Source organism: Sminthopsis crassicaudata, chromosome 5 (genome assembly GCF_048593235.1).
Source record: "Sminthopsis crassicaudata isolate SCR6 chromosome 5, ASM4859323v1, whole genome shotgun sequence".
In the NCBI taxonomy this organism is placed as follows: domain Eukaryota; kingdom Metazoa; phylum Chordata; class Mammalia; order Dasyuromorphia; family Dasyuridae; genus Sminthopsis; species Sminthopsis crassicaudata.
Window position 1 is genome coordinate 258,360,461 of NC_133621.1, and position 14,633 is coordinate 258,375,093.

General features: G+C 31.2%; 1 protein-coding gene across 1 annotated transcript in view; it reads left to right on the forward strand.

The window, feature by feature from the left end:
• Window positions 1–14,633, forward strand: part of METTL25 (methyltransferase like 25) — a 177,497-nt gene that overhangs the window by 132,081 nt on the left and 30,783 nt on the right. Inside the window, 1 exon segment of the mRNA XM_074270877.1 lies at window positions 7,185–7,214. Within this exon segment, the coding sequence (XP_074126978.1) occupies window positions 7,185–7,214 (30 nt within the window).

Consider the following 14,633-nt stretch of genomic DNA (forward strand, 5'->3'; position numbering starts at 1 on the left):
CTTTTGGAAAGCTCTAATTCTATTTTTTTAAACTTGTAACTTATAAACTTTTTTTGAACCCAGGTATAAGACTGTTTGCCCCCTCTGAATCGTATCTTTTCAGATTCAGCTCAGTACTCTGCCCTGTCAGTAATTTTTTGGAATTTGACTCTGTCATCCTGTGTGTCAGCTTTCCCTCACAGCTTTCTGTTATCTGCAAATTAATGAGCATTCTATCTATACATTTCTTTAAGTTTTTGGTAATAACGTGAGTGGGACAAAGCCAATCTCAAAGCACTTCTAAAAACCTCTTGCTAAATTGACATAAAATCATTAATGACAAACTGAACCCACCCATTTTGAATTCATTAAAATTTATGATCATATAGCCCTTCATGTCTCTCCATCTTTTCCAAAAAAGAATAGTATGAACTACTTAATCAGATCCTTTGCAAAAAATCAGGCATGATGTATTCATAAAATCCCCAGGCCTAGCATTTTAGCAACTCTATACAACAGCAAAATAAAGTTAGTCTGCCATGACTTGTTCTTTGTGATCACTGCTGTCTTCTTCAGATAAATACATCTCCTTCGCAAATTTGCATAGATTATTTGTGCCTGACTTGTAGTTAAAGCCTTTTCATGCTTGTATTGGTTTGATAGAACACACTATAGAGTGATCCTGACATTGGGATGTCACTTTGGTCCTCTTCAATTATAGAAAACAATGAATGGACAAATGAACAATCTTTTCCAGATGTTCACTCACCATCTTTTTAATGATCTGTTAGAGAATTTTCCTAAGCATTGTTTAAATTCAGTACTCTATAAATTGTAGAATTTCTCTTCTTTCCTTTTTTTGAAAACTGGGTTTTTTTCCTTCCCTTAAGATACCCCTCCTTTTTTTTTTGAATACCCAAGAATATAGTTCCTGGGGTAGAGATGACTTAATTTCCTTAAATGCAGCTACAATAGGTATATAACTTTATTTTCTTTAGGAGGAAATTATGGAATTAATTTTTCAGAACTAAATTCTACAAGTAAATTTGACAAGCACTTGTAGAATTCAAAGTTTAGACTATCAGTCTTTCATGCATTTATTACATGCAAATGAATCTTGACATTTTTTTATTATCATAGAAACACCTGAGAAGATAAAACAAACTTTAGTTTTTTTTTATTTCCTTTTTCTCCAAATCTGATTTTTTCCTAGTCAATGCATTTTTAAAATTAAAAAACTGTGTATTTATTTTTTATCAAATTTATTTTTTGACACTGATTCCTAAATCAAAATTGAATGTTAATAAAATTACTTCAGTCAACCCAAAATAACTTTAAACTTAATGAGACTGAAAGCAAAATCCTACTTAATTTTAAATTATAAAAGGAATATCTGATATTTTCCTCATTATGATTCCCAGTTTTTTGATACAAAACAATTCTGATGGATACATAGAACTGTTTTATTGTCAAAATCAATCTGCCTAACTATAATATTGTCCAACCCACATCTCTACATGTCTAGTCTGATAGTTTTTATTACTGTAGAACACCCATAGCATTTCATTGGATTGACAATCTAAAAACCCTGACAGAAAAGGAAATGAGATTAGTTTAGCTAACTTGTTAATGAATTTAATGTCAGTTTCTTTTGGGATCACTTTTTTCTATATTCACTAGCCATTCCTTTAATAATATATTTTTGAATTTTTCTAGTTATTGCAGTCATACACATTACCTTTTATAGGCTCCATTCTTTATATATATATATATATATTTTTTTTTAAATTGGGACATTTGCCCTTTGCCAATCCTTCCAATTCTTATTCTACATACTCTTTCAAAGATCACTGTGAGCAGCTCAGCAATTAGATTTATCAATTCTTTCCATACCTTCAGATGGAGTTTATCTGAACCTGTCAGCTCACTTGTACTCATAAAGGACAACCAGGTTCTTGGGTTTTAACTCCATGTCAATTACTTTTATGCTGTTCTTCTCAGTTCAAAGATTTATTTTGGTTGGCAAAGAAAACAAAAGCAAAATCAAAGTGGATGAGTTTTACTTTTTCTCTCATCCTTTGTCATTATCAGTGAATTACAATCAACCTACCCATTCTTTGATATTTCTGTTATCCCCAAATAGTTTTTTTTAACAAGATTTTTTGTCATTCTTAGCATTCCTTGTCAATCTTAGCTTCTTCTGAACTTTTACATTCCTGTCATTCATCTCTTTCCAGAAATTGTTTGCCTGTCTATTCTGTAACTTTATTCCAAAAGGGTCTAATCACATTAGATAGACAAAACCATTCGATATAATAGAATTCAGTTCAGTTCCCTTTTATCCAGGTACTTTATAACTACTTCTATAAAGTTTCATCTGAATCACCAACTCAAAAATTTCCACCAAAACAATGTCTTGTCCAAGATAAGTCTAACCTCCCTACAGTAAGGGTTTTTAAGTATTTCCTCTGTGCAAAGCATTATATCAGTATCCAAAACTCAGTACATCCATTCTAAATACATTCCGTAAAGATTATCTGTGAAATCCTACACAATGAACTTTGTTTTTGTATTGAGTTTAAAATTTAGAGAACTATTTCTTTCTTTAAAATAAAAAAACCTAAGTTGTATGATCATAGTTTCATTAGACTTATAGATGGAAGAAACCTTTGAGCTCAGTAAGTCTAAATCTCACCCTCTACCCCTCATTTTAAAGATGAAGCCAAACACTTAAAATTATCTTACCGTGATGTAACTTGGGAATAGATAGAAATGGAAGGAAGAATCAAGTAAGATATAGTTAATTGATATATAAACTCTCACATAGAAGAAGAGCTTCAAGATGAATATTTAGTTGTCTATTTTTAAAACAAACAAGCCAAAAATCACATGTTTCCATCAAACCCATTTCTGTTCTTCTTTCTATGACAGTAAAATCACAACCAGCATGGCTAATTCATTTGTATTTTAATATATCTTTCTGGAAATGAACTAAGTGTTCCTATCACCCATAAATATTAGTGTGTTCTGGAGCTAACTGTCACCAGAGGATAATATTGTCCCTGAAAAGTTCCATGGTATTGTGTCTTTTGCCTTTCTCCTCATAGGAACACAGGAGTTATTTTTACTGGAGAGTAATAAATTGTTTTATTTTGTTTTATTTTTTAAATGAAGTCAGACTGCTCTAGCTGCTAAAATGAGCAAAACATTCAGACCACCTAGTCCACAAGCAGACCATAGTTAATGTCAATTCAAGATAACATATCAAATTCCATTAATGAAAATTTAAGGTATCAAATCCATTGCCTTTTTTTATTAGTCACATCATAATGAAATATATTCTGTCACATTCACTTAGAAAAGAAGCTATATCTGTAATGTTGTTGACTGACTTTCTGGTCAACTCAAATTACTGTCAGAATTAGACCTTTCTTAAAAAAAAAATACTGAATTTTCATTTATACTCCACAACCAAGTCCTAATTGAAGAACTTGGAGAGAGTTCATAGAAAAGTCATAAAGATGATTCAAGAAGCTAGAAGTAAAAATTTTGAGAAGTGTCTCAAACAACTGAGGTTATTTAATTAAGGGGCAATATTCTTTGAGTATTTGAACAGCTATTAAACTGATGATGACCAGCTGTTATTCATTTTCTTCTGAAACAAGAGAAAATAGATTAACTTTAGCAGTAAGGATTTAGTTTAAATATAAAGAAGATTTTCCTGAGCGATTAAGCATTGAGACTAAATTACTGAGATTATAGAATCTTCTTTTCTAAGGAAAGTTTTTTTTTTTTCTTTAGAATTTTAAAATAAGGAAATTAAGAATTAAAAGTTGAATTTAAATGTTTTTATATCTTCATCTTCCTTGTTTCGTTATCTCCTTTTTCAGATGATTACATTCCTGAATGCAGAACTGTTGACTTTAATAATTTTTGTCTAGCCCTTAAAAAACAAACAAAAAACTATGTCTCTCTTTTTAATTACCATGTGAACTATGCTTTTTCTTAACTAATAACCTAATGAAATAGAAACTATTTGAAACTTTCTACAAATTTAATATCTGTGAAATACCTATTTACAATTGTCTAGTGCTTATAATATCTGTAATATTAGTTTTCAAGAGAAAGTGGGGCATTGTGGATACAACTATCAGCCTGACTTTGAGGGGAAAATACTTAGGTTTAAGTCCATGCCTCAAGCTTGCACTGCCTAGTGAGTTTGGGAAAGCTACAAAGATACTACAATTCCCCAAGGCAACTTTTTATATAACTTTGACTTTCAGAAAGAAAAGTTGTTGATTTGTATTTGAAGATGAATTTTTTTATTTGGAATCCTATTCCCCATGGATTCATAGATTAGATCCCCTTACTCCTCTTCAGCTTCCTTTCAAGAGATTGATTTTAATAAAGTCTAGCTTATAATGAGAATAATTTACTTAATGAATAATGTCAATAAATACAATTTGAATATCATATTTTCCCATTGAACTCTGTAACCAGACATGTTAAATTCTATTGATTCCCAAGCCAGTTAATGAATTTTCAGTATAAGCATTTGCACCTTTGATAGGATACAGCTAATAGTAGTAATCCAGAGGTCCCTGACCTTGGAATGCTATTGTTCTAATAATCTATCTGTCTTCTGGCCTTAGAAATACGATAATATAATTATATATTTCTTTTTCTAGATTTTAGAAAAGATATAGAAGTGATCCTGAGGTCCTCTGACTCTAGAGTGCTGTTGTTCAAAAACTCTGTCAATGATTCTCAAGTCTTTTCATGCCTTAGGATAGTCCTACAAACATTGCTGACTGTCAGATAACTTACTGGTCAGTGATAACTAAGTCCCTGAGATGATAATGAATAGACCACTCCTTAAACCTACCTATAAGCCATAAAATTAGCAAATAAGTAACATGAAGCTCTGGTCTCTCTAACTTTGTCCTATAAAAATTAATCTTTCTCCTGATTCTTTGTTAAATCCTTTTGGAACTTAGCTCTCTTCAATTGGCATTACAATTACAATAAACTTTGCCCCTTGACTTGGAGATGGAATGAGTTCAAGCTTTCAAATTCTTTTGAGACACCTCAAGACAACAGTCTGTGATCCCAATCTTTTGGGGTCTCCATTTGAACCTCAACACCTTGAAAATCAGCTCCAAATCAAGGCTGAATTTCTTGTTGAATTGATTGTAAAAATCTAAGGAAATTATAGAGAAAAAAATTAATGATGCAAATAAAAATATTGTGCATTCATTTCTTTTTTTTCAGGAAGCAACTGTTATGATGCTAATGGTTTCACTTTAAGAGGGAGGGAGAGGATCTTCAGCTTTGACTGTTAGCACATTTTCAACTTTGGCAACTCCTTTGTTAGAGCAAGCCTAGACTAAGCAAAACATCACTACATACAGTATGAGGATATATATATATATATATATATACACACAAATAATCAGCTTGTTATGCATATTAATATCTTTTTCCTTATTAACTAGTTGCCACCAGCATATCATTTAAAAAAAAAAAAAACTACGGGCCTGTTTTATGAGGATTTTCTTTTATTTTCTTTTTGATTATAGGTCTTTCTATCACACCTAGTTTGGAGGTTCAGCAGACATTCACAGGCCCAACACTATTGTTGATTGTCACAGAAGATTTGACCTGCTGTATTTCCAACCTGAACCAATTTGCTTCTCCTTAAACAACCCCGTGACTCCCTTGCTTATTGGAGCTCATGATGTTGGTGTCAGACTTAGTACAATTACTCAGTTGACTTTAGTCCAATTACAGCTCAGAACTCTCAAACTGGAGCTATGTTCCAGCATTCTTCCCATAATGGAGACTATACACTACACCCAGTCCAACAGGCTGTTGTTTAAAGAATCTGTTAGTTGGCTTTTCCTCTAATACAGTATTTTGATTACTGGAATTAGCAGTTTTTATATATTTATGCCAAGTAGTTTTTTTTTTTTTTTTTTTTTTTTTTTCAGTTAGAGAAGCTGAGTTCGAAAATCTTAAAATAATCTCTTTTAATTGCGCTCATATTTTACAAGTATTTTCTTAATTCAAAAAGTGAATACACTGTTATCATTATACAATTGTCACTGTTACTGTTTCTATTACTGTAGATAAATATTACATGCAAAAGATAGAGTGTAAAAAGAAAATATATTAATATAGATTGTAAGAAGAAAAAAATGTAAGTTGATATATTAGAGCTTTCTAGGAAGGGCTGCCTCCATGTTCTGTGCATTTCAATTTTAATTCTAGTTGTAATTTTGAAAATATCTGGAAGAGACTATGTTTCTAATATGTTTCTGATATTTGCAGTTTATTTGGTTTTGAAATAAAACTTAAATTGATCAATCATTTTATATTGAATACTAAAAAGTTTTAAAATTTTTTGTTAGGTTATTGGTATTTAATAGAAATGCCAGAAAATAATATGCAAGCATGTTTTATTACCTGGAGAAAATTTTCTGAATGTAATAAGCAACAATATGTGAAATGATTTAATTATTTATCATCTTGGGTCATAAAAAAATATCCCATCCTAAAAAGAGCCTTTCAGCTAAGTCTATGGATTTTAATTTACTAGAAGATAAAATTAAATGCTTATCCAAAAATTTGGAGAATGACAACATTGAAAAATGTTATAAAAAATGTGTCCCATGTCTGCTTCTTCTTTTAAAACACAACTAATATGGAAATATATTTTACATGATTTGGACACATATAACCCATATCACATTGCTTACTGTTTCAGATAGGGGGAAAGGGGGGGGGGGGAATCTGGAACCTCAAAAAAAAATTTCAATGAATGTTAAAAGTTGGCTTTTCATATAATTATGTAATTTGAAAAAATAAAACACTTTTAAAAAATGCATCCATAATATCTACTGAAACATTTAATAGTTTCAATACTGAAATGAATTCACGAATATTTCCTTTCTTTTATACTTTCAAACTTCTTCAAAAGTTCAAGCACATAAAAATGGACCCATCGCTACATACCCTATTAATAAGCACCAAATAATTCAAGTGCACTGATTAATATGCCTCAATGGCACTAACACTTTTGATTGTTTTAGCTTATGATGTATCACATAATTAATCTTTTTAAATGTTATATTCACAAGCCTTTATATGGTATGTTTATAAGAGAAGTTTAAATATAACCACAGCTTTATTTCTTCTTTTTAAAGGCTTTGGAACGGGTTGTAGTTGGCCAAGGGGTAAGTAATATTGTTTATTATAACCCAATGGATGACCAAGATTTTTTTTTTTTTCTTTTGGAGTGCTCATTATCCCTGACCTGTTGGTGAACTTGCCGGTTTCTAAGAGAATGTCAGGAAATTCAGAAATCAGCTTGGTCAGTCTTTTATGACTGCACCATGGCTTCCTTTATTTTGTATGACATCTACTTAAGGATTTTGTTTAAGGTCACTTTAAAAGTAAATTGATGAGGCTTCCAATGCTAAAATAGCGAAGTCCCTCTCTCAAATCCCCTTCCAAACAACTAGAAAAAAATGCCTTAGAATTTTTCTACGAGCAAGGGGAACAGTATACCAGCCAGGCAGGAAAGGTCTTTCTTACTGGAGAAGAATTGGAATGAGCATGCAGCAAGACTCCAAACCTGGGGCAATTTACTAGCAAGTTCTATGCTCCTGCATACCAGCAACCCTCTAGGCAAGTGATCAATCAGCCTGTGCAGCACAGCAAAGTCCCACTCCAGTGACCTCAAACCCTGCCCTTGGAACAGGCCAGCAACAAAATCCCTCCTCCAAGGTTAGCCATTTGAAAGATTTTTACCATAACAATCCAGTAGCAAGGCCCTATCCCTGGGACAGGCCAGCAGCTAAACTCCATACCAAAAGGAAGCCAAGAGGGAAGCCCCATCCCCCAGTACAAGCTTTCTAGAGAAAACTAGTAGCTAAATACTGAAGCCCAGTGAAAGCCAGCAATAAGACCCAGAGGCCCAACACAAAAAGCTTGGAACAATGCAAGATAAGAGCCCAATTCTTATGTCAAAGCACCAAGTTTCTAAAAATGGCAGAAAAAAAAAGGGAGCAAAAAAAAAGAGCTTGACTAAAGAAAGTTTTATGGTGAGAGGGAGGATCACTGCATAGATTTAGGAAAGGACATGTGAAACCTCAAAGAAAAATTTAAAACTACACCCCCCAAAAAATTCCTGGAAGAACTTAAAAAGGATTTTCAAAAGCAAATAAGAGAAGTAGAAGAAAAATTGGAAAAAGAAATAAGAGCAATGCAAGAGAATCATGAAAAAGAATCAGTAGCATGAGAAAAGATATACAAATATTTACCAAGAAAAATAAATCCCTGAAAAAATAGAATTGGCCAAATGGAAACAGAAGAATAAGAATTCACTGAAAAAAATAATTCCTTAAAAATTATAATTGAACAAGTAGAAACTAATGACTCCTTGAAATGTCAAGACACAATGAAACAAAATCCAAAAAGTAAGGAAAATAGAAGAAAATGTAAAATTTCTCATTGGAAAAGCAACTGACCAAGACAATAGTTCCAGATATTATTGTTTAGTAAGAAAAAGAAAGAAAATAAATACAGGAGAGAATATAAAAATTATTGGACTTGAAAGCAGTGATTAAAATTAAAAATAAAACAAAATAAAAACAAACTTTACAGCATTTTTAAGAAATTATCAAGAAAAATCTACCCTAATTATGAACCAGGGGGCAAAGAAAAAAAATTTTAAATCCCCTGATCACCACCTAAAAGATCTCAAAACGAAGACTCCCTAGAATATCATAGCCAAATTCCAGAGCTCACAAATCAAGGAGAAAGTATTGCAAACAGTCCAAAAAAACCAAATATCACAGAGCTACAATCTGATTGAAACAGAATTAAAGGTTTCAGTATTAAAGAAATGAAAGGCTTTGAATATGATATACTAGAAGGCAAAAGAATCAGGATTACAACTAATAATCATCCACCCAGCAAAATTAAATATAATCTTTCAGGGAAAAAAAGATAGATATTTAATAAAATAGATGACTTTAAAGCATTTCTAGTTAAAGCACCAAAAATGATTTTTAAAAATCTGACCTTCAAATACAAGACTCCAGGAAACAAAAAGGTTAAAAAAAGAAAAGAAAAGAAAGAAACCATGAAGAGAAAACATAAGAAATTCAAAAGTTAAACTGTTTACATATGCCAAAATGATATTTATAACTCTTTAACAACTTTATTATTATAAGAGCAATTAGAAGGAGTATTTATAGACAGAAGGTGCAGAAAAAAAGTTGACTTTGAAGAATGATATCCCCAAAACAAAGTAAAGAGGTGAGAAAGAAAATTGCACTGTAAAAAAGGGGAGGAGGAATTAAATGGGGAAATTATCCCACATAAAAGAAGCATGGAAAAGCTATTATGATGAAAAGGAAGATGGGGGAATAGGGAGTAGGGAAAGCTTAAGTCTTATTCATGAAATTTGGTACAAAGAAGGAATAATAGACACAGATATAGAAATCTATCTTAATCCAAAGGGGGTTGAAAAATTGATTTTTTAAAAAAGGAGATAGATTGAGGAAGGTGATAATTAAAAGTAAAACATTTGGAAGGAGGGAAAAGATGATGGGGAAGAAAGAGAGGGAGATAAGCAAATGAAAATTGACAGAGGGAAAATATACTTTAGCTCTCATAACTATCATAGGTGGGATTTATAACAGGAATTCAGATCTGGTTCGGATTTAAGAAAACTATTGGTATAATTTACCATATCATAACAAAAACATCAGAAATAATGTGATGCCCATTTATCTCTATCATTTAATACTAGAAATGTTAGCTATAGCAATAAGAGAAAAAGAAATTAGAATAGCAATGAGGAAACAAAACTATCACTTTTTTATGGGTAATATGATGTTATACTTAGAAAATCAACTGAAAAACTACTTGAAATTTTTAACAACTTTTACAAAGTTAGACATAAATCATAAATATTTTATATATTACCAACAGACTCTAGCAACAAGAGATGAAAGAAAGATTCCATTTAAAATAACTATACATAACCATATAAAATACTTGAGAGTTCACCTGCCAAGACAATTTCACCTATGTTTATTCTATGCAATACAAATCAAAATTATCAAGAAATTATTTCATAGAGCTAGAAAAAATGAAAAAAAATTCTTCTGGAAGAACAAAAACTCAATGATATCAAGGGAACCAATGGGGGAAAAAATGACAAGTGGTCTACCTGTGCCAGATTTCAAACTGTTATTAAGTAATAATTATCAAATAACAATCTAGTACTGGCTATGAAATAGAGTGGTGGATCAGTGGAATAGAATGGGTCCAAGTCACATTATATTAAGTTACCATAGTAATTTTTTTTCATTTTTTTCTAGCTCTATGAAATAAATTCTTGATATTACACTTCTCTTCTTTATGCTGTAAGCTTAATCTATAAATCTTTCACTTGTATTGCCAGTTCTGGGTAATCACAGTTTAGGAAGAAATGACATACAAAAGCTACCTGTATATATGCAAGTTATAATTTGGAAGAAAAAGGTCTTGACATGTTGACAATTTTTTATTGGATTACTAATTTGTGTGTAAAGTAAAAAAAAAAAAATGTTGTTGGCTGAAATGTAGAATTATATGCATAATTATCTCATCTTTAATGTCATGATGGCCCAGTATTTACCTCAATAAACTCTTCTTATAATTTTTTGTTAAACCCAATTTTAGAATTTCTATTAAAACTAATTGGAGAATGCTATGATTTTACTCAAACCACAACTCAGAACAATTAGCTGGGGACAAAAATAAGTCTAAATTTTAATTTTATAGTTACATGGTTGTTGAAAGAGTCAAGACTCAAAAAGACTTCTACAAACTAATTAGGAAAGTAGGCTAAAATTTTGAGTTTTTTTAAATAATTAAATGTAATAGGAATAAAAGTTAGCCCTAAAATTGGATTCCAAAACTTGACTATATAGGTAGTACAGAATAAAAGAAGGGGATGGCACATGAAAAAGATGCAGAGATTTTAATTTTGATAATGTAACAAGATCAAATCCCATTTGAAGCATCATGTTCAGTTTTCTAGGTGACTAATATATTTACTCCTCAAGAATTATTCAAGTAAAAGTTATCACATAGAAAAAGGATTAGACTTGTTCTACTTTCCCCTCTTAGTTCTTCCCCCTCTTAGCTCTTCCCCACTCTTATCCCAAGACAAAAGTAGGAAGAGCAGTGGAAGCCACAGAAGGGGAACATTTTATTTCAAAGTAATTCAAAGTTTCCTGCAATTAAAATTGTGAGCCACGCCATCTCTGGAGATGGATATACTCCATACAAATAAAAGTCTTCAAGCTGAGGTTGGGTATATGGTAGGCAAGATTCTTCTTCATGTATAGGTTGAACTAAATTACCTGTCAAATCTCACCCAATTCTCTGATTTGTGATTTTGTTCTCTTCATAGATTTCACTATGATTTTTGCTTTTACTGCAATAGTAGGTATATCTAAGGATTTTTTAAAAATATATACCACTAAATGATGGCTAAAATAATGAGGTAAATGAACCTATAATTTAATAATTCATTTTTAAATGAAAAAAAAAAATTGCCTCCTGAATATTTTGTATAAAATAGCAGAGTCAGGTTTCACCCAGTGTAAACTTGTGATTAACTTTATGCTAATTCTTGGGGGAGAAGAAAGAGGAGGATAAAAATGAAATAGAAGTTAGTTACTGAGTGTCCATGACTAGCCTGATTTTCATTTATTTTACATATCAGACCTTCAAGTGTACTCATGTTGCATTTTTTCATTACTGTATAATTTCACTATCATTGCTTAACCACAAATAAAATTACGACTTAAAACTTAAGAATTTTTTTTTTGGACAAGACTAGTTTAATCTAAACAAGATTGTTGTATCTAACCATTTAGATATAGGGAAATGTAATACCAAGTCACTGACATATAATTTACTACAAATCCTCAACCCAGAAGGAATTTTGAAGGAAGAAAAAATATGTGTGTGTGTGTGTGTGTGTGTATCCTGGTATTCTTTATAATATTACTCACTTTACACTCTGTTTTCATATATATAAATACATCACATTTGAAGGTATGAAATTTTTTATATCCCACTTTCCTATAATAATGCATCACTTTTATACAGTGCTATGTAATTTACAAAATGCTTTCTTCTGTAGATCTATCTAAGGTAGGCAATGCAAGCATTCTGTTCTATTTTTCAGAAAAAAGCTGAATCTCAGTGGCTCAGCTACTGTCACATTTCTACCTAATTGTCAGAGCTAGGACCCATCCCAACCCCAAAGCAATTAATCTTTCCATTGTACCTTGTGGCTTGCCCATATTCCTCTTCAAAAAGCAATAAGGTGAAACAAAATATGTGTTTATTTATGTACATATACTTACACACACACAACCTTAGGACCCTCATAAAATATTGTTAGTTTATTTATTTTTTTATTTTGGCTTATTCCTTGCTTTATAGTTTATATTTTCCTTTATTTTCTCTCACAGTTATAGTTCCTTTGAGTCCCAACTACAGAAGACCTTTTCAACTTTGGAATGGAAGAATTATAAAAAATTTTCTTAATGTGTGGATCATCATATTTGGAACAGCGAGTAATATACTGAATTCTCTGGTTTCTTTTGTTGTTATAATTATTTTTTTTTTCCTGAACTTGCAAACACCAACTAAAATGAGTACTTTTATATATAGCACAGAACATTAAAAAATGTATCATACATGAAATTACAAATCTCTATAATGAAACAGCTTGTTTTTCTTTTAAAATATGTAATAAATTCAACATGTAACTTTCAAAGCCTCTTTTGTCAGTTTGGTACATTAAAACAGTTTTTTAATTTTAAAAAATTCCTTCCTTACTTCCTCTACAATCAAAATTAATCACCACATGGGCCCTGTCCCAAAATAGATATTTCATTTTGCATTTTAAATCCATCTCCTCTCTGTCCCCTCTGGAATTATAGTTATTACCTTGATCATAGTTTATCCTCATGTAGAGATGTTCATCTTTGCATATTGTTGGTAGCTGTTGAAGTGGTTCTACCCACTTCAATCTGCCTCAATTCATGCAAGACTTTCCAGGTTTCTCTGAATTCATACTTTTAATTATTTCTTAAGGTGTGATAACATTCCATTACATTCATATGTTATCATTTTGTTCATCCATTTCCCATTTAATTGATGCCCTCTAACTTTGAAATTCTTTATACTACAAAATGATCTATTATAAATACTTTTGTGCATGTGTCTTTTTTCCTCTTTTTCTTTTATGTCTTTGTACTATGTAGACCTAGTAGTGATGTTGCTAGGTCAAAGAATTTGCAAGGTTTAGTAACTTTTTGAGCAGAGTTCCAAATTACTTCAGAATCATTTGACTAATTCCCAATAAAAGAAGCTGTATAGCACAGTGGATAGAGTGCTAAAGTCAAGAAGACCTGAGTTCAGATTTGCCTCTAATATATAATAGTTTTGTGGCTCTCGGAAAGTCTTTTAGCTTCTATTTACCTCAGTTTCCTCATCTGTAAAATAATAGCATTTACCTCCTAGTATGGTTGTGAGCCTAAAATGTTATAATACTTAAAAAGGCACTATATAAATGCTATTTATATTTATTATATGGAACAATTTTTTACATGTTGAAAGTTAGAATATCTTTTTTTAATTGTTTTTTCATGCTCTAAATCATTATTGATCAGAGAAATGCAAATTAAAACAACTCTGAGGTCTACACACCTCTCAGATTGTCTAAGATGACAGGAAAAGAATGATAAATGTTGGAGGGGATGTGGAAAAACTGGGATACTAATACATTGTTGGTAAAATTGTGAACTGACCTAACCATTCTGGAGAGCAGTATGGAACTATGCCCAAAAGGCTATCAGCCTGTGCATTCCTTTTAATCAAACAGTGTCTCTACTGGGCCTATATCCCAAAGATATCATTTAAAAAAAAAAAAAAAAAAAAAAAAAAAAAGGACCCTCATGTGCAAAAATGTAGCAGCTCTTTTTGTAGTGGCAAGGAACTGGAATGACTGAGTTGGGAATGACTGAGTAAGTTATGGTATATGAATGTTATGGAATATTATTGTCTTATAAGAAACAATCAGCAAGATGATTTCAGAAAGGCCTGGAGCAAGTTACATGAACTGATCCTAAGTGAAATGAGTAGAACCAAGATAATAGTATTAGCATAGTATTAACAAATTTATGGGCGTGGCTCTTTTCAACAGTGAAGTTTTTTAGACCAATTCCAATAGACTTGTGATGGAGAGAGCCATCTGCATCCAGAAAGAGGATTAAATATGAATCATAACACAGTATTTTTGTCTTTTTTTGTTGTTTGCTTGTTTTTTGTTTTCTTTCTTATTTTTTTTTCCTTTTTTGATCTGATTTTTCTTATGCAGCATGATAATTGTGGAACTATATATAGAAGAATTGTACATATTTAACATAGATCACTAGTTATCTAGGGGATAGAGGGGAAAGGAGGGAGAAAAAATTGGAACATAAGATATTGCAAGTGTGAATATTGAAAACTATTTTTGCATATATTTTGAAAATAAAAAGCTGTCATTTAAAAAAAAGAAAATTGCTTTTTCA